The 22,169-nt window shown below is 35.6% G+C and overlaps 1 protein-coding gene across 5 annotated transcripts in view; it reads right to left on the bottom strand.

Annotated features, from left to right (window-relative positions):
* The window catches only part of PPFIA2 (PTPRF interacting protein alpha 2), a 340,023-nt gene that overhangs the window by 309,508 nt on the left and 8,346 nt on the right, over nucleotides 1-22,169 (bottom strand). For all 5 annotated transcript variants that reach the window (XM_063322857.1, XM_063322852.1, XM_063322853.1 and 2 more), the window contains exon 2: nucleotides 19,594-19,844. In XM_063322857.1, coding sequence (XP_063178927.1) covers nucleotides 19,594-19,842 — 249 coding nt within the window. In that variant the 5' untranslated portion in view covers nucleotides 19,843-19,844. The remainder of the gene's footprint in view (nucleotides 1-19,593; nucleotides 19,845-22,169) is intronic.

Here is a 22,169-nt window from a genome sequence, read left to right as displayed (position 1 = left end):
TCGCATTTCACAATGTATTTGTAATCGTTCATAGCCCAGTGCAAGTAGTGGAATCCTATTATTTCATAAACTCACCAAATCACAATACTATCAACTGCCCCCTGGAAAATACACTGAAGTTTTCTTTTTGTGAATTATAGAATATCAGTTAAAGAATTTTTTGTTAAAGGTTAAAATGGTAGCATTTGTGGATTTTTCTCTTTCCCTTGAGAACTCAATAAATCAGGGCCCCCTAGGTCACCACCAGCCCTGACTGTCCCTGACCCCTCCCTGGTGCTCCCCCCACCTGCCAGGACCTCATGTCAGTCCCCGCAGGACCTTCAGCCCACACGCCACTGATACCGCAGCAGGGCCACTCTCCAGCTCCCCACAGCCCTGCCCTGCCCAGCCATGGGCCCTGCCAATCTGGGCCCACCTGTGGGCTCACGTCCCAGCTCATCCCCAGGAAGGTGCCCAAGGCCCGGGGCCGGGGATGCCCTGGTGCGCCCCAGCTGCCCTGCGCCTGGCTGGGGCTGGGACGGGCCCTGGCGCCAGGCCCTGCCCCAACGGACTCCTGGGTCCCAGGCAGCCCCCAGCTCTTGTAGCTTTTGGCTTATAGCTACAAGGCACCTTGTAGCACCTTGACCCTATATGCCCATATGATAAATACATTTACAGCATTATTTATTTATATTTAAAATATTTTAAATACAAAAAAATATTATATAAATGCCACAAGTATACAACTTTGAAAGCTCATCTTCTATTTTTTGCATTGCTCTTGAATACCCAGTGAAAGACCACTGGTATCTGGCAAGACTGTGTATCAGTACAATTAATTTGTACGTTAAATACACCCATTTAATGGCAATGCAAATCATTTTCCCACACAGTTTTGCATTAACCAATGATGCTAAATCATAGACTCACAGAATCATAGAATGGTTTGGGTTGGAAGGGATCTTAAAGATCATCTAGTTCCAACCCCTCTGTCATGGGCAGGGACACCTCCCACTAGACCAGGTTACTCAGAGCCCCATCTAACCTGGCAACACCTCCAGGGACAAGGCATCCACAATTTCTCGGGGAAACCTGCTCCAGTGCCTCACTACCCTCATTGTGAAGAATTTCTTCCTAATATCTAATGTAAATCTAACCTCTTTCAGTTTAAAACTGTTACCCCTCATTCTATTGCTACAGTCCCTGATGAAGAGTCCCTCCCATCTTTCCTGCAGGCCCCCTTTAGGTACTGGAAGGCTGCTCTAAGGTCTCCCCGGAGCCTTCCCTTCTCCAGGCTGAACAACCGCAACTCTCTCAGCCTGTCTTCACAGGAGAGGTGCTCCAGCCTTCTGATCATCTTTGTGGCCCTCCTCTGGACTCGCTCCAACAGGTCACTGTCCTTATGCTGAGGGCCCCAGAGATGGACACAGTACTCCAGGTGAGGTCTCACTAGAACTGTGCTTTTATTACAGTTATTCAACTATTTCAGTGTATGATATCTGTGCCTCTTTTTTATTGCTTAAAGGCAGCTAGAAATTTTATACACCTAAACTTAAAAGTAAGTGATGTTCAGAAAGGATAGCAAACAGTTCCCTTTTCTTAAGACTATAGTCCAAAAAAAGCATAAAATTAATAGACACCTAAATGGAACACATAAAAGACGCAAAAAGAGAAGACTTTTGCAAAAATTTTTCAACACAAGATTTTATGAGAAAGTTTGATGTCAAACGAGAACAGGAAGAAAACCTGAAAAGTATCCACCCATATTGGGACTCTGCAAAGACTTATTTGGACCTACCATAAACTTGATTGTCATCAATGACTGAATCAGTATTAACATGAAGTATGAATTAGATGCTGTATAAATTTTCCTCTGGATTTAAGATGTGTATTAATATATAAACTGAAATTATTTCATTACCATATATTAATAAAAGATACATAGCTCCATTCCTTGAGAGACACTGCTGCACAAGTATTAATATTTACTGCAAAACTGAATGTTCCAAATGTATTGTACATCTTTCAAAATACTCAGCTGTGCAATGAACCAACCAAGGAAGCAATGAAATACAAATCTTGCTGTCTTAGCTATCTCACAAGTATTTTCCACAACCTAAAACCTACAGTGCTCATTTGCCCGTAGCACAAATCAGAAGTTTCAGCTTCATTTACTGTCACCCAGAATTGGCGTTAAACCTTCCTGGTCCTGGACAGGTTGTCTTTCTCTTTTGTCAACACTAATTTGCTCCCCATTTCCCCTCTCAAAAGTAACTTAAAAGCTTTATTAGAGCAGGTTTCTTGGTAAAACTTTGCTCCTATGTTAGAACAGAAAAAGTATTTAAATCTGATATGAGAATGCCCACAGAGCCTATTCCAAAAGCCAGCTCAAAGTATTATTTTAAATACTTTTTCTGCCTGGTTCCAAACAGTACATATGGATAGCACTCTGCTGTTCTCTTTGGAAGACTACTGTATACCTTAATAGAGCTCAATATTAAGAGACTAGAAAAATGTGCATCTTGGTGTATGTGTTTTCTTGAGTGACAGAGGAAATGAGTGATCAGTTAGATCAAAGCCTGGGCTACACCTGAAAAACATTAAAAAGCTAAAGAAACAGAAAGGAAACCATTTCAGAAATTTGATGAACAGCATATTTAACAGATTCACCTATAGTTTCATAGGGCATCAGAGGCAGACCCAAGTACTCCTGAGATTTTCTAAATCACAGTCCAGTGTCTTGTTTTACAAGACTCATTTTCTTGCTATGCACTCACATCCCAAGTACAGACTCCCAAGCACATAGTCACACTTCTTTTTATATATTCAAACTACTTCTGCAGACTGAGTTAGTAGAAGTAAATGTAAACTGCCATTCCCCACTGGTCTATTTAAATTCATAAGTAGGTAGTTAGAAGTACAAAGTTACATTATCTGTAACTTACCAGAAATAATTGTATGTGTGCTTCTGTCCTGTAAACACAAGTTATACCTTCCAAAGAAGGCTGCTCTTTCAAAATACAGACACTCTTACTTCTAATTAAAAAAGCCCCTATGTTTTCTAATTAGGTACCTGTTTTGTAACGATCACTTTAAAAAATAGTATAATTTTAAAACTAAATAGAAATGTTGCAACAATGGTCAATATTTTGATTACTGATATAATACATGGCAGATATAGGCTTTGGGATATTTAAGACCTTTTTCCTTTGAAAAAATGTACTGCCTCACTAACTTCAGCTTCACTTTGCAGAAGACAGGAGACACTTAATTTAGAACAAGAATAGCATAACTGCAGTCTACAAAGCAATCTGTTCATCACTGACTGAATGCAGTTGTAAGATGACCCTCGATTTTCCTGCAATGTTTCTACCAGATGAGTGACCCTGAACAAAGAAAGTAAGAAATTATTTACAGTGAGTGGTCTCCTCGCTCCTTCATGCAATTGCTCCTCAGTCCTACCATAGAAATGCAGATTAAGTTTTTCAAAATGTTTCTTTTTTTATTTTTTTATGAAAGTAAGCATGGAAGTGACATCTATCTGTTCAAGACAGAAAAAATACAAATTTCGCAGTTTATCAGAGCAGACAGTTTAATATGAAGGAAAAGAGCCTTCTTCTATAGGAGATAGCTAGACAAATGAAGAATTTAGTTCTTTCATGGGCATTCCTACCAAGAAGTTGGTTGTAATTTAAAAAAATAAAAAAAATTTACATAAACTGCTCTGTAGAAATATCACATTTTAATTTCCATAACATTTTACCCTGGTATAGAACACTGAAAAAGTGTGAAACGTTGTTAAATTAAACTTCATGTTGTATTTTGAGATGTAAATTGGCAACCTGCTTCAATTAGTTGAAACTAAACTCTCTTCAAAAATGCCATAAGGCAAGAATTGAGAACATCATAAGTGTTATTCTCAATGTACTCCAACCGCCTTGCTGAAGTCGCACACCTTTCAACTGTAGTCTGTTCTCCTTCCTTCCTCTCCATGTGCTGAGAAATGCTGAGTACCTCATAGTTACTGAATAAGGTCGCCAGTTCCTGCTATGCCCAAAATGTGAGGAACTGCAAGGTATTGCTGCAGTTCACTGAAGTGCAGATTCACAGAATGTGGTACAATAAGCTTCAAAACGTTTCTATCCAAAGCTTAAGAAGAAATGATCCGATGCAGTTCTGGAAGGTCCTAAAGGCCAATTGTTTCTAAGTCCCAAACAGAATACTAATTATATTTCCAAGCCAAAAGGTTTGTATATGTCATTTTAGTTGTAGAAAAGACTTCCCGTAGAATTTAACTCAAAAATAAAGGTGCTAATGTTAAATGCAGTGCATTAATTACTTCTGGAAACAAAGGATTAGGAGACTGAAAGAGGGTTGATTTAGATTAGATACTGGGAAGAAATTCTTTACTGTGAGGGTGGTGAGACACTGGAACAGGTTGCCCAGGGAAGTTGTGGATGCCCCGTCCCTGCAGGTGGTCAAGGCCAGGCTGGATGGGGCTTTGAGTAACCTGGTCTGGTGGGAGATGTCCCTGCCCATGGCAGGGGGGCTGGAACTAGATGATCTTTAAGATCCCTTCCAACCCAAACCATTCAATGATTCAATGCGACTAGATTGGTTAGATGGTAGAGGACAGAGTAAGCTCCTTAAATAATCCACTGACAGTTTCTAAAATGCAGGTTTCCATGTGCAAAATATCTAACAACTGGAAATTTATATGGGCTCACAGGCTGAGTTCAATTAAAAAAACCAGGAACATATTTGATTTTAAACCATAGAACAACAACTAATTATCTAGAAGCATGCCCTCCTTATTTCTAAATACTTTTGCTTTAAAAAAAGGTAGATTACAAAAATCAAGCCACACCATAGTATTTTCTCTTCTTTTTCTCTCTAGCTATGAACAGGGGCAATGAATTCCACCACTGAATAGTGCTAAGTAAAGTTGGAATTGACATGTTTGATCAGGATGTGTTTTTCAGGAGGAATGGTAATAAGAGACATAATTGTAGTGGAAGGCAAAATAACCACTATTCATTGTTTTACTGAAACAGACAAGAAATGGACAGATCGGAATTTTTACACCTTCATGAAATACCAATTTATTTCCTATCTCACTAGGGGGAAAAAAAAAAAAGGCACCTATGTGGCATATCCTCCTAAAGTAATCGTTACCAAAAGTGGAATGTGAATGGCTAGCCAGAGTCCTGGGCACTCTTCTTTCTGAAATCATCATATTTACAAAAGTAAGAAGAATTCAATAAAACAGACAATGGTAATTCACAGAACATATTCATGCTGATTTCACTGCTTTAAAATTAAAGTTCAGCAATTAACTGTTTTTAAAATTTCATTTCTAATAAACTGTTTTTATCTCCTATAGTATAGATGTTTTCTTTTCTGATTTCCTTGATAACAAAAACCAGACAAATCCCCCAAACCTTCTTTTCATTTCAGCTCCAATGGTTTATTCCAGCTGAAGGTAATCTTTTTCTTTTCAAACAGGCAAATTCAAAACATAAGACTGTGAATGAAATTAATGAAAATGAAAAAATGAAAACTATAAACATTTCATTAGGATGTTCAAAAATTTTTCAATGTCTATAAAAAAAAGTCCTCAATTTTTCTAATGTTACAATATCCCAGTCATGGCATGCTCTGAAAAATAGGTCTGTCTGTCAACACAAGAATTTTTAGTGAATAATTTCTTTCTTCATAAAATTCAACCTCTGCAAAAATACAAAACAGAATTGTATTTTTTCCCAATAAACTATTTTTTCAAAAATCCATTTATATTAAATGGTTCCAAAATATTATTCTAAAACTGTGAAAATCAAGAATGAAAATATTTAAAATAGTTTCTCTTCCATGAAAATTGCAAACTATTATTTAAAAAATCATGGTTTAGACAATAAATAAAATTTTACAGGATGTTTATGCAATCAGATTAATTTGGGATTTTTTTTTTAATGAAAATCAGTCAAAACTTTTCTGTAGTAGCAATTGAATTCCAATAGAAATTCCCAGTTAACTGAACATGTGTATTACTACTATAGGAACAGCTCCAGCAATGTCAGTGTATCAGAGACTGGGCATGCACAGCCATCAGTTTTTTATCCATATTCCATGTAAACCTACTCTCCTAAGTGATTAAAACTGCTTCCAACTGTGCTTCCTTTCAGAAGCAATAAGCTGCAGAAGTTTCTTGGGAAAAAAGGTCAGATATAGGGGAAAGGAACCTAAATCTCCAATAACAGTCTGAATAAATACCAATACTGATTTCACTACTAGAAATTAAAAGAAGGATCCTGAATGATACTAAGGGTGCAAAATAATCAAATTATATATCTTATACTACTACATTACAAAATGACCACTCTGTCAGGAAAACAAATATATTACTTATGTTTGGCATGCAGAGCATCATCCTTTCCAAACCAGAAGATGTCACAAGCCATTTAAAATTCTGTTAATGTACAACCTTCCATGTGAACATTCTAATAATATCTACCGTGACTTTGACTTGTGTCACAGTTCTTCATACATAGCACACTTTATACTCATAAAATAACTCACTTTTGGAGGACAATGTACAACAATGATGAGTCACAACTGACTCACGGAAAAAGAGGACGTAGGCAGGTTACATTCTTACTCAAGCATATGTTCTGTGCAAAAATGACAACAGAACAATTTTGCAAGGACAATGTATAATGTGTTCTTGTTCTTCTCAGAAGCAGAGTCATTATGAGAACCCCAAAAGTATTTTACATTCAATAGTATCCATAGCTTTTAATTTTTCCTTCTTTGAAGGTGAAAACCTGCCCTCAGCTGCAAATGATGGAAGTCTGGGAAAGTATTCTGGAGATCTCACAGTACGTGCTTGCCCTATTGTTACTCCTCCCATTAGGCTTTTTCTTTGACATCTCTTTGTGAGCAGCTGGTATGTGTGCACTCTAGAAATGAGCACTATAGGGTTATGAACTTGGCAAGACTTGCCTATATGTTATGCCTGAGGTTATTCTCCCATCTCTGGAAAAATCAAACAAAGAATTGTAAAGCTAAACCAATTCTTCATATTTAGGCCTAGAAAACTTCTGCTTTACATTCAGTTCAGTGCCATATGATTTTAAATAAAGGACTTTTCTGTTTGTTTAAATAACCAGTGAGAAACAATAATACTATTCTCATCTGAAAGGCACCTTTAAAACACATCTGAAAACATCTCTAAGTGTAAACTTTTTCTTTGCCAAGCTACGAGTAACAAAAAGCTTTTGTGGCTTCTTTAAGAGTATTATTAGCACATCATTATCAACATGCAAATCAGGTAATATAGGAAAGTTACTTTGGAAAACAAAGAGATATCATGGTGAAGGACTCAAAAATACAGCACTGGGTTAGGACAAGTAGCATTTCAGATGTTTCATACCTATCTGATAATATTATTCTAGGTGACAAGTACTTTCTTTTTTATTCTGTCGAGAGTAAAAATGATTCTTCTCACTTCTCTTTCTATAATGTCTAAGAATACAAATAATGACCAGCAACAAAAAATTTATTTTTCTGTATCTTCTAACATAGATCAAAATATTTATATTTTTTATTACCTTAAATTGTTACTGATCTTGCAATCCTAGCTATCATGGCTCTGTAATATGAAAGTATGAAGCAAAATTACCAAGGAGGTAATCAAATAGAAAATAACTGTTAGTGTATGGTTCAGATTCAAGGATTACTAAATTATAAAGAACTGCAACCAACTGAAATAGTGAAATTAGAAATATATAGTGATATTTTTAGTGGCAAGACAAACACATTTTAGCAAATCTGATTCAGGTTATTTGAGATTTTGTGTAACCATTTGTTTTGGAAGTCAGATTATCAACTTTCACACTTAAAAGTAGGTTCCCAAATAATCTTCACTGATCTTTATAAAGTATACAGAAGTTTCTGTTTGCATGGAAATAAAACCTTCTGCCCATGCATAGTATTATTTCTGAAGACTTAATCTGAGAATTTATAAATGCATAGACATGTTCAGTTTTAAGAAAAATTGTGCTTCTTCTTGAAAGCATTTTTTGAAATGCACAATAAATTTTTTGAAATTACAATTTTCAGTAAACAATACCTCCTCAGATGCACCCATACCATCCAAATATCGAGTCTCTGTAGGGAGTCTATGCAATACATGTGAGACACTATTAGATTGTTTACTGTGTGCTTGTAACTGCATGCCATGGTTGTGGCCAGAAGTAGTAGTAGTTCGCACTGAAAATGGATCAGTGGGACTACGCAAAAATAAATACACATTTCTTTCTTAATACCGGAGACAGTTAAATTTGTATTATAGCTAAGAGACTAAGTAGAGTTAGATGGAAAGGAAAATGAGCCACAGAACTTAGCTGAATATTCAATACAACAGGATAAAGAAATGGGATAAGCCAATTGATTTATTCTCCACATAAACAGTATTAGAATTTTAAATACGTTTTGGCTGACAAAGTTTGTGTTAACTTACAGCAGATACAAAGAGTAACTCAAATAATAGTCAGGTATCTAGATCTGATAATAATGTCTATAAATTACTGAACAGTAAGAAATTCTCTATCTTAAAATACCTAATTTTTTCCTGGAATACTTCTGATAACAAGATTTTACCGCCAATGACAAATTAGTTGAATAAGAGCAATTATATCCATCTAGTGGTCATTATTTCAGAAGTACTGTCTTCTACACTTTTTTGACAAAAGATATACTACAATGTGCATACGCGCCAGTTATGGGAGATAGTATTCATCCTTCACCTTTTGGAAAAGAAAACATTGCAAATGTGTACAGCATTTCTTAGTGTGGTTGGGTATGCATTATTTCCACTGTCAATGCAGGATTTTACACAATACAAAAACTTAGTGTATAAATATTATCTCCAAATTCCATCTCCAAAACACGTTTGTCCAGATGGCACTTTTATTCATTAGTACCAAAGAAAGAGTAGCTTTTTTTTCAGGAATCAGAAAAATCTGTTTTCTCAATGTAGTATTTATCTAAGAGTGTTCAACACCTGTACAGTATTTGTCAGTGTAACAGAAAAAAAATACAAAAATTAGAATTTTGCCCTGCAGACCCAAATACTCTCATGAGTTTTGTTTTGATGTGGGCACACTGCAAATATTCATATTTGCTTTGCCAGGCAAGCTAAAAATTAACAATCACAAATAGTCTTGCCCAACCAAAACATCTTCTAGAAGCCCCATCATGCCCAACCATAATGTTTTCCAGAAGCCCCTGCATATTTCTTCCCTAACTCACTAAGGTATGTCTAAAACACTGTTGAAAGAACTACAGAAGCAAGTGCATGCATTTCAAGAAGCACTACATTATCATACATGTGCCCAGTTTTCCGGATAACCCATGAAACTGTAGACGTGTGGGGGGCTATTCAGGCTCCAAAGGAATCATAGACAGGAAGGTTGTTCCAAGACGGGGAGGAATGTCTCCCTATAAAACTGCAGTGTTGTTTTTTATTGTGTGCACTTGTTTAAACATTTAATGCAATTATTTGATGATGGATGTAACTTCAATGCCAAACAGCTGGTGAAAAAATTATGAGAACGGATCTGCAGCTCCTCTGCCCCTTTGCTCAGCTTGCTCCTTAACTATTTGCTCTTTAAGAACTAATTCTGTCACTAATTGAAATAAATGGAAAACTTCCATGCTGATTTCCATGAACTCTGGCCTTGGGCTTTACTTCCTGCGCAGACTGTCTTTCACTCTATCCTTCTTACTGAGTTCTACCACTTTGATGCAGAAATATGATTTACCTACTTGTTCACTACCTTTTCATTACTACTCCTTCCCTTTATTTATCATTGTGTTCCCTTTCTGCTTGGAGTCTCATGAAAAAAAAAAATATATGGGAAAAACCAAATCTGTAATTTTGGTTACTTCATAATTTCAAATAAATCAACCTACAACATAAGACCTTACTGTAGGTCTCCAAGATTTATTTAATATTATCTGTTTCGACAGATGAATGACTGTTATAACAAACTGGCTGTCACGGTATAGTTGGGGTTTTTTTAGAACTCATACATGGTAAAGAATGCAGTTGACCAACAATAATTTAAAAAAAATAATCCGATCCTAACCAGGAAAAAACCACACTTAAAGGATACAATATACTCAGCAAATGATCTGGAGCAGATTCTTGAGTAGACCGTAGAAATGTTATAGTATATAAAATATGGTTACTGCTCTAACCTGGCCCTTAATTTCTATCCATAGAAGTTCAGATTCCTGGGGATCAGGTGAAAGATACACATTCAACAATACAAGCAAATTTGTTTTCTTCAGAGTCAACAGGAAAACTCCACAGACTTCAGTGACAGCTAAATTAGGGGTACTTCAGAAAAAATCATGTCCCTAACATAATTTTATGGTTTTGAGCAAATACTTGTTAGTATAGTCAAATATTTGTTAATATAAAAGATAGCGTGAATAAGACACTTCTAAAAGCTGATTCTTAAATATTCTGCATTTTGTTTGCTTTAAATAGAGAAATTATTATGGAAGGAATATGTATTTTCAAGAAGCTACACTTTGTCTTGTATTTTTTGTCTTGGTGTGACATTCTAGGCTGATGTCTGAGCCTCTACCATCCACTTTCAAGGACATGAGCAAAGAGTATCCCATCTGAGTTAAGCTTTATAAAATTGCTTTACTTTTTCTAGTTTTTCCTCACAGTAGAACAGAATAGAATAGTTCAGTTGGAAGGGACCTACTATGATCATCTAGAGCACCTGCCGGACCACTTCAGAGCTGATCAAGTTAAACCATATTATTAAGGCCATTGTCCAAATGCCTCTTAAATGCTGACAGGCATGACTATAGCTGTTAGGACTACGTGTCAGGAAAACTAGAAAAAAAAACCAAACACGTGACTATAGCTGTTACGAAAACTATTGTGTCTACAATTTTCATGGCAACAGGTTCATTTATAAGAACTCCGATAACCATCTCTGCTCTATTCTGTTGACCAGCACCATTGTATTTTTATCTCATATTCAGTCATGTGTCTTTATAAGCATAAGCATTCAGATAATGAGCCATCAATAGTTAATGCAGCAGTTAATGTGCCTGGTTCAATCTAAAATAATTGATAGCAATGTTTATGAAGCAGATATAGAATGAAATGGGAGTACACAGTCTTTTTGCTGGCTGCAGGCATTCAGCACATGCTCCTCCTCCTCTAAATATTTACGTTTCTGTCTTTTTTTCTTATATCCCAGCTTCTTCTGCTGATGGACTGTCACATCAGTCATCTTCAGTCATCAAGTATTTATTACAAAGTCCACAGCTTTTAAGATAAAATCTCCTGCTTATAAATATTTGCAATATGCTACTGAATATACAGAACTTCACAAGAGCAAGGAAACAAAACCCATACTTGAAAATAATTCAAGTAAATAAGTAAGTACCTGAGGAAGGTAACAAACACTTCAATCTTTCCTAAATGTTTCTAATGTTGGACACAACTAATATTTCAGCATTGTGTTCCACTTAAGCCATTGTAACTTAATATTGCCAAGTTTCCTTTGAATTCCAGATGCTCTGTCTCTCCATCATACATTTAAGTCCTGTAACAAAATGTACATACCTCTATATTTACCCTATTAGAATTAATTTAATAGTTATGTTTAATCTAGTCTTTTGCATACATATCAATATGCTTCCCTTAATATTCATACCTTGAGATAAACAGTTGAGATAACTAGCGAAAAAAGCATCTTTCCAGTTTCTTTATGAAAATATTTATGTTCATATTTAGTAATCTAAACTGATTGTGCACTGACTTTAGTGGGAACTGCACAGGTTCAGAACACCTGAAAATGAAGACATTTTTATTTAGCAGCCTGAACAACTGTTCTCTATGACAGTCGAAATCTAGAGATAGCAACAAGCACTGGCTTAAACTTTAATTTTCACATGTGAATATTGAGTGCCCCACTGGACTTCTGAGACAGAAAACTTGGAACTTCCACCTCAGACACATGGGAAAGGATCTCCATTTCACTTCTTGGAATTTTTAAATTATACTGTGGAAATGTGAGAAAAAATGTTTTATCTTGCAATATAAAGAAAGTTGATGGAGACTCTACCAAAGCCCTTTGTACAAGAGAAGATTTTTAGTATTTCAAAAAAAGTACTGATTATTCATTCAAATACACAGGATTCCCTTGGTACTCTTATGTTCTTCAGCATAGACAGAAACAAATGAAACAGGGAGAAAAGCCATCATTCCATCTTCATCACAAGAACAAGAGTTATTTTAAAGAACAGTACTGTGGGTCAAACAATTATTTCTACCCAAAAAGGAAATACCTGAAATTGCTTAGCAAGTGTTCAGTCTTAAATGAACAAAATTTATTTCCAATTATTTTAAAATGCGTTTATTTTTTTCTGGTGGGCTATTTTATTTTTGTATCTATGTCACTACATGTATCTATATGTATGTCACTATTTTGTATCTATGCACTATATGGACACACATTTAAACAGAAAATATAAGCTCAGAATAAGGCCCTACTGACTTACTGTTCTCTTCGTATACCTTTCTTGTCCCTGGCAGCAAAACATTCATTGTTCATCAGTATTGGAAGAAACTGCAAGGCTATCAACAAAATTCTCTAATCAGAATCCTATTAAAGCTTAATATTGATCAAATTACATAAACTTGTTCAATAAAACAAGGTCATTACATTTCCCTCTTTGGATTTTCCCTTCTGTCGTGCCTTCAGTAAGCATTTCTAAATAACTGGTATCTTATTACATGAAATAAAACCTTAGTGATTACCAGTATATTTCTATTACTGATTTTATTACCAGATTATTGTAGCTAACAATTAGAGTTTAGCTGAAAACTATGGGGTATTAGGGCATATCAAAGGATCCTTTTTAGCATTGCAGTCCCACACCCCGAATAATTCTACTATCTATATCCAGAAAGAGCAAGTTTTCAAATAGCGTTAATGATAATATTTATTAGAGAGGAAAAAAAAATTTTCAGCATCATGAAGAATTTATACTTAATTAGATCTAGGTTTTTAGACCTCCACCAGAGAGATTCACTGGATCATGATACGTTCAAAGTTGCCAGAAATAAAAAAATTAAATAAATATAGATTAAGAAAACAGGAGCCATTTCCCCTCCATGTTCCTTATCAAAACCAAAAAGAAAGTGTGACTTTAATTCTTTAGTACTGGATGCTCCCCTGTCTGTTGTAAAGATTCATAGTAAAGATACTTCCAACAAAAAGAGGCTAGTATAGCAACAGGTAAGTCAATTGTTCCATTGTACATGTAATATTAGAAGGTCTTTCATAAAGCTGTAAATTTTTATTAAATATTTCATCAAATGAAAAGTTACACATTTTTTCATTAGCTACCATTAAGACTTGTTTATTATTGCTGCATAATTTTTCAGAGGAGGATGCTGTCTCAGATAGACTAAATGACCTTTAAAGGTCCCTTCCAACCCAAACTATCCTATGATTCAACGAAACAGATTAATATGTATTTCAGTAACACCCTCTTCCTAGGCCTGGATAGCCAGCCCTTCTTTGCAGGCGGTTTGGACCATTTGAGTTCCAATGGTCCCTCTCACTATAAATTATTCTATACCAAAGAATAGCATATTTAGATTGCTGTAGTTTTAAAAGGTCCATTTAAATCTAGGTTTTTTATACACGTGCAGAGTAGAATTCACCTCATGTAAGTTTAGCTACCTAAAAGTTAACCACTCAAGCTAGGCATTAAGGCTCTTTCTGTAGTCACGAGAAAAAACAAAACAAAACAAAACAAAAAAACAGAGTATTACCAGAGCATGGGGAGCTTTATCATACTCATCTTTCAGAATGAACTGCCCTTTCTGAAGGGCCTAATTTTCCCATTTTCTTACAGAGAGATTCTATCTGATTAAGAATGAATGCTTAACTTTTAGACAGCTTTTTAGTCAGTACTATAAAAGACATAGCATAGGTGCAGATTCCGATCATCAGAACATGAGAACCCAAGTTATAGCCATGTAAAAAAAAAAATCTGCTAACATAAATGCTCATTGAAATCAGAACTTAGATCTTCTTTACAAAAATCCAGCAACGGCCCAGTAAAGGAGATCAAAACACATAAAAGGAAGATTTGGTAAAAAGAATTCGATATTTTATGTATTCTTTAAAGCAACAAAAACTATATGCCAACATCTTTTACCCACTTAAAAACAACAGCATAACTACAGCAATGTTAGTGATGGTATGACATTTCCATCATCTATGAATTTTCTCTAAAACCAGATTTTTATTCAAAGGCTGAACAAAATGAATGTATTACTGTAAATATCAAAGCACTAGTCAATGAATGCAGGTCATGATCTACCACTTTCAATTGGAACAATATTTCACCCACTAAGTTTGCTCCGATTATCACAGAATTTTTGGCCTTGCAACAGCATTTCTCTAAGCTCTGTTGCACTCTGAAGTGTAAAAACTCTTTAGCTAAATTTAAAATTTAGAAACGATGATTTTACGAAATAAGCACAAAACTCCCCCCAAAAATGTTGCAATATCACTGACGTTTAATATTAAAGTTAAAAAAAAATTTCAATTTTTTATTTTGGTTCAAAGGACTTCAAAATAATTTTATATTTTTATTAAAATTATATAAACATTCAAATTGAAAATCAAACCATCATATTTGAAACCTTAATTTGGAATGTATTTTCTCAGATTCATCGACAATATAGTTCTGTTATTAGTCCAGATTCAAACTGAAAATAACTCACTCATCAGAGTGAAAAGATCTTACACATTTTCATCAATCTTTAATAATGAACCCAGTGATGCCTAGCTAACTTCAAAGTGCAGGACAGGAGGAATAGACTGACGAGTATCAAAGAAATGGTCCTGACTTTGACAATCATCGGGATAAATTTTGGTATCTTAAAGTCTTTTAACGTGCTCACAAAGTTGTTCTACTTTATCATCTTGCACAGGCACAGGCCTGAGACACATTGTTATCCCTGTTTCTGGTAATATAATATTCAAGAGGCAATAGGTACAATCTTAAACACGGGGTGTTCCTCCTGAACATCAGGAAACACTTTTTAGGGTGACTGAGAACTGGCACAGGTTGCCCAGAGAGGTTGTGGAGTCTACCCTCAGAGATATTGAAAAGCCATCTCGACACAGTTCTAGGCAGCCTGTTCTTAGTAACCCTGATGGAGCAGAAGGGCTGGACAAGGTGACCTCCAGAGGTCCCTTCCAACCTCAACCATCCTGTGATTCTGTGAATATTAGATTAATTTCTAAGTAAATCACTGAACAAGCACATTATTAATGAACAAAATACACATATTTGACTAGAGAATGATGACCTATGGACATCTTCATATAAATAATAGCTCAGCATCTTCCATACCTTGAAACTTATTTTTGAAAGACTAAAAGAAACAGTAAAACAACCACAAAAGCCTAGTTCAGCACTGTTTATCAGAGCACACTTATAATTATTATAATTATTCTTATGATTCATCATAAGTCTTACAATGATTTAAATTGTATTTTTTCAATGTTTGTTTACAAGGCAACTAATATAGGTGACGCTTCCCAGACAATTTAGTTTAGAGAAGATTATGGTGAAATTTTCTTGAAGTTGTAACTGAACATTTTCCTCTTTCTACCACTCAAAACAGGAGTTACAATTTCTAACTACAGTCACTAATCTTTTTAGTGGAGCACTTTTTTATGCTACAGTAAGAGACCTAATTTTACTCCAATAAAATAAAAATATACTGTTAAGTATTTAGATCCTATGCTTCCCCACTACAGAAGAGTTGTACTGTATTTAGCAATTATTTTTTTTTTTTGTTGGACTCAAGAGTCATGACCTAAATACAATAAATTCCTGTTGTAAGGGAACATGCAGTGCAGACCCAAATACACTTTCCTTAGAGGCTTCTGCTGTCAACAGGCAGCTTTAGGAAGAATAAACAAGACCACTTGTGAACTAGATTCTTAATATCAGAAGACCTAGTACGCACAGAACACTTCTCAACTTAACTGTACTATCATGCAATTCTAATAGTTTTAGTAAAAATATTCAGACCCATGTTTCATTCTTTTTGTGAATGGTCCCACACAAAGTAGAATCTCTCCAAAGTAAAGTGTGATATAAAATCAGGAAGGAGTGTTCTGGGTCAAGTTTAGAGGTTAACCAAAGGTACTGTGACATATAATGTCTTTCACACCAGCTTCATCTTGAAAACAATTCGGGGTTTTCACCCTGTCTTTGTCTAAGAAAGATGGATTCTAAATGTCATTCTTTGATAATTCAAGACCTTCTTCTGATGAACGTATCTTTCTGATATATTGATGATATATCTTTCTGAATATATATTCTGATGATATATCTTTATTCATGGTACCCTATATTCATTTTTTCCTCCATCAATGTTATTTTTGGCTTAAACCATTTCTTTCGTGTTTACCTAGTCACTCTATCTTCCTGCCTCTCCAAGAAAATTTATGAAGTCACTCATATTCACTCTCAGTTCAGTTTTCCCCAGACGTAAGAAAACTTTGATTAGTCTTTTCATGCAGATATTATTTCCTCTTTGCTCTAGCAGTCTTTTTCTGAATCTCCTCCAACTTGAGGTTGGCTCTCAATCACTACTGAGCCAAAAAAAAAGACAATGAGGTTCAAACCACCCCTTGTTTTAACTGCATTAATACTTACCTACATCTAAAAGAAATCTCTTACATAATGTATTTCAGAATGATATTCGTCTTTTTTACACCCACCTCCCATTGGCTGCCTACAAAAGTTGTATAACATATATTTTCCCTCTCTACTACTACTACCTAAAAGGTCGGAACATAATTTTTTGCTATTAACTACTAGATATAGGGCCCTCATCTTTGTACCACGCAATATCATCCCACCTCTGTTACTCTTGTTCTTGTGTACTATCATACTCATTCCCTTAGTTGACTGCTCAATTTTGTGTCATCTAAAATTTCCACTAGCACGCTCCTCCTTCTTGTGCTCAAATTAACAAAAATTGATCCCCAAACACATTCTTAATCAACTAGTACTACTAACCTCCTTCCATCCTGTCAATGTCTACTGTAAGTGAAAATTTTCCCTCTCTCTCTTTTATTACTTACCTTACTAATTGTCTTACTTTTTCTTACTCATTTCACATCTGCTAGTAATTTAAACGGGGCCTCTTCTAAAGATATCTAATTTAGGGATATCATAGTTCCCTAGTCTAACAATTTTGGTACCACAGAGTGATGTCAAGGTATTTTGTATAAAGATAGTTTTGGTAAACCCTTCTCATATTTTTAAGTTAATTTTTTGACTTATTATTAGTTTTTCCTCCAAAATAAGTTTTAAAGCCTTCTCTATTATTACATTTAGTCTAACTGGTCTGTAATTGCCTGCTCACTTTTTCCCTTCTTCCTTAAACATAGCTGTTCAGTTAAACATAGATGTTCATAAAGTCAAGACTGCTAATCTAATGGAAATAAAAATTACTTCAATGATAGCAATTAGCAAGACAACCACATTTCTGTAAGTCAAATTTGAAAAGTGTAGTTAGCTATACATTATTCTGCTGCAGTATAGATCAGTATAAAAACTTAGAGTCATCTACAGTCATACTTTGCATTTTGGCTACAGCAGTAACAGCTGTAGCTGTAACAGCATTAACTAGTATCTCAAGCTTCATATTTAATGTTATTAATTATTTCCTATTTCTGATTAGACAAGATTTTTCAGTGGCTCATTCATTACCCCAACTTTCATGTTCAGATTCTATTTATGAAAAGTGCAATGTTTGTTCCAGATCATATTTTTAACTGTTTAAGACAATAAACAAAAACAACGTCCTAACAAAAATCCTTTGGAATGTAGCTGTGTCAATAGACACTTTCTACATGCAAAGCACTATGCAAATGCTAAGAAATAAGTGAATTTTGAAAACCACTCAAGAAAGCAACAGCTAAAAGAATTACATTCTGATTAAGCAAGACTCATTAGATATCACATTATAACTAAATAATTACCATATAGTTGTCATATATTTACGTATTCTTCTCTTAAATTCAGTGACCACAGAATTCTTCCTCTACATGATAAAAGGACTGGGTAGTATTTTGTGATAGGGCTGTGTCAGGCAGCTAGCAACGCAAGCTTGCCATTCATAAAACTGTACGCAAAAAAGATTATAAAAGTACTATGTAGAGTATCTCAAGTCCAGAACGGAAGCTAAATAGTACAGCAGTCGCATGGAAGTTATTTTCTTAGAAGTTTGTTTTTAAAATTCATTGTTAACATTCATTACTAGAATGTTATATCACACTCTTCTGTGAAGAGACACCAGTAGAAAAGAAGCTCAACTGCCCACAAATTAGAGAAAAACAAAAAAAAAAACCCTTGATTTTACCATATATCAAGACCATTGCTACTCCTTTTTGTTTGACCGAAGCCAAGTGTAGTCATTCTTACTACCCAGAACTAATGCTGAAGTTGCTAATGCTATTCTTCAAACGATCACAGTGTCTCTCTCTCTCTTTTTCAGCCCTATCCCAAGACACTCCAAAAACGTGCTGGGGTTAGCCCTTAAACAACTACTTCTGTTCCCTACTCCAGTGGCTGCCTTTTTCCTTTCTGTCTTTAAGAACTTTCTCACTCATTTGATTCATCCTTATTCCAACCACACAGCTGAATCTGTCTTCCTTCCTCTCTAACCGTCGTCTAATAGGTACGCAACTTTGCCCAGGCAAGTATGCCCTGGCCCTCATGGCTACAATCAAATTCTTTAGTAAGTGACAGCTGGGAGATGCAAAGAAAAGAGCATGGAGAAAAACTGCATTTTGAATCATGGTATATTTTAAACCTCTGTCCAGATACACAGACTGAACTAAGAGCTTTCTTTGCTTTTAACTGTAGTATATTGAAAAATATTGATACATATTGAAATATAATATCATATTATTATTTTAACTGAAGTAATTCATTTTGCACTTCCTAAAAAAGACCAAAGTAATTTTAGATAATGAAATTTATATAATTATTTAAAAATAAATGAATGAAAATATTAAGATATCCTTTGTTTTTGTGGTTTTGTGTAGTACCCTATTTAACCTACATAAGCTATTTGTATTTGTCATAACGCTAGTTAGAAACTCTTATCTGGAACAGAGTCTGTAGGAAACATCCTCATTCTTTTTTCTTCATTCCCACCATTAGATCTTTAATTTAAATGATCCCTCATCTGTTGTAAATGCTAGAGCAACAGCCAAAAGAACCAGTAGCTACAGACCTTCATCTTGCTCTCCTTGAAGTCAACAGCATTACTCCTACTCTTAACTTTGAAGAGAAGACAGGTTCCAAGGAGGTCAAACCAGGTACTATTAAATCGATAGGAGTTCTGCATCCGACCTCAACGGGAGAAGAATTTGGGCCTCAAGGCATAAATACTGATTAGGGTTAAAGTAAGTGGCATTAAGTACAAAACTGGTGAACCTAAAAAAACAATCTTCATAAACTACATACCTGAGGCAGTGCTGAGTTAAGCTGTCGCTGGAGGGAGTCTCTGTCGTAGATGACATCCTGCAGGCGTTGCTGTGCAAGTGACAAGCTTTCCTGTGTCTCCCGAAGAGTATCAAGGAGACGGTCCCTTTCATCCAGCATGTTCACCATCAGCTGCTCAAAGTGAGAATCCGAGTCCGAGCCGCTGCTTTGGGACCCCCGTTGACTCATCGGGGTGTCCTCGTTTATCGTTGGCATCACTTCACACATCATTTCTTTAAAAAAACACAAATCAGGGAAAAGCTCTTCAGCAGAAAAACATTTGAGGGGATTTCATAAGAGGAATTAACTCTGTTACATGGACACAGTTAGCAGATTATTGCATTGTTCTCTCTTTCAACTTTGTGCTTTCAATGTTAATCAGATGGTCGATAGACAGGGATTAAATACGGTGACTAATTCCACATCTCAAAGACTTTGAATGTGCTTCCTAAACTGAGAGAAGAATGACTAGAAGGAGATGGAGGTAACAGAATATATTAAATAGTTTTGTAAATAATGCTCTCTTAAAATGAGAGAAAAGACTTCCTCTGCAATTGTAGTCTCCTTTATCGTTGATTTTCTCCCCTCTCTTATTTAATGTCATTGTTGAATTGTTGGTATTGATGCCAACAGCTGCCATTAATTGCCAGATTTTGTCCTGTTCTAGTCATTTCTACAGTACAACTCAGGCTAACCATTGATCCAGTATCATGCTGCCTTAACAATGCCAGGTTAATCTATTTTTCTGTCTAGTTATTGCCACCCTCAGGGGAAATTATTATCCAGTGAGCTTGTTCAGTAAGAGGTCAAGAACTAGAAGCTCTCTGCTAATTACCATCCCTGTGATATCTTATGCAAATTGAATTACCAGGGACAAAATCGGTGTTGTTTGTTTCCTAAAAACAGTCCTGAGCAGAGCAAATAATATCACCTAGTCCCATTCAATTGTAAAGCTTCTTATGTAAATGTCAAAACCTCACTTCATGTATGGGAAGAAGCTTATGTAATGAAATACTGGGTTCAGCAGATGGGGGAAAAAAAAAGATATGACAGGTCTCAAAGCTCAGATATTTTTTTTTAAATAAAAAGACTGTGTTAATAATAGATTATATCTATCAAATGACAGTCACTCAAAGAATCAGAAATTGTTTTTCTAGTATGATTGAAGAACTACAGCAGACATAACTATTGATAGTTAAGGGTTAATATTTGGAAATTCTGTTAATGTAGTAAATAGTGGAAGCCTTTTATCTCAGCAATTGGGATCAAGGTGATTTTGGTTCATCTACTGGGAGTTAAAATATTTTACTTAGTTTGCTATGGACCTTCTGGACGTGAACTTTGTCTACAATACAGGTGGTTGCCATGCTTCTACTGTTAAGCGTGCCATCATGCAACATTTTCACCTTTTCAGTCTCAATACTACGATAGATTAGCTCTACATATTCTAAAATCTGGTCTGCTTTCCAAAGTAGGAAAATGGAGCTTGTGAAAGTGGAATTTATGAAAAATGGAAGATCTAGCTGTTACAGAGTGTAACTTAAAGATAGGCCATACACCGAGGAACTAAGACACCTGTACTTAATTCATTAAAATCAACTCCTCCTACTATCACTAAGTCATGAGCAATCCTTGTGCTAGCACTGCTTGCCGCTAAGATTTACCGAGAAAATTACATAGCTTTGCTAAGATTAACTGGCCTTGATCATATTCTGAATGTTCATGCAGAATTCAGTATACTTAATTTTTACTTTTTCAGCAGATGTGATAACTAGCAAAGCTGGCACGAAACACTGGTATTTCAACATGAATTATCAGCTACGACTGTGTAGCTTTCATAGACAATAGCTTCACTACTAAGGTTTCAGGTAGACCTCGATCCTATTTTTAAAGTGTCTGGACTGGAGGCAAGGTAAAGGTTCCTCGTGACTATTACCCATTTAGTAATTAATTAGGTGCAAGAGAAGCAGTTAACAGATTGAAATCATGGATACGGAAAAGTTCCTCACATCTCCAATATATTTAGGTCAGGTATATTTACTCAGGATTATCTGATTTGATGCTGCATGTCTACAGAACCCTTTGCCTCTCCTAAACTATAGGCTCCACTAGGAAGTACCACAATGTCCTTTCATATTGAGATGACATTAATACATCAGTGCCTCCATCGCCATAAAAAACTTCAAGTTTAAAAATATTTGCACCATTACCAACTGACCTCCATGGTACCTACCACTTCCTCTTCTGAGTATGGACAGCGTGTACTGTGAGGAAACACAGACAGGGGGTGACTAAACTCTGCAGCTGCACCAGCAGAAGGACAGTTTGAATAAATGAGTATTCATCCTCCTACACTTCAATTTCCCTGCAGAGGCAGAACAGCTTTTGGGGAGTTCTTGTTAAAATAACTGCTTTGTCCACTGTCCACAGATATCTTGAGATGTGGGACGACCAGCAGGAGGAAGCACTGTCTTGCCTCCACAATCCTCTCGCAATGTTGTTACTCAGCAAGTGGCTGAGATACTCTGTGGAGTGTCTCCACCCAGGTCCCACCTGTG

Source organism: Chroicocephalus ridibundus, chromosome 1 (assembly GCF_963924245.1).
Source record: "Chroicocephalus ridibundus chromosome 1, bChrRid1.1, whole genome shotgun sequence".
NCBI lineage: Eukaryota > Metazoa > Chordata > Aves > Charadriiformes > Laridae > Chroicocephalus > Chroicocephalus ridibundus.
The sequence above is the reverse complement of the archived record's forward strand: the minus strand, read 5'-3'. Positions and strand labels throughout refer to the sequence as shown.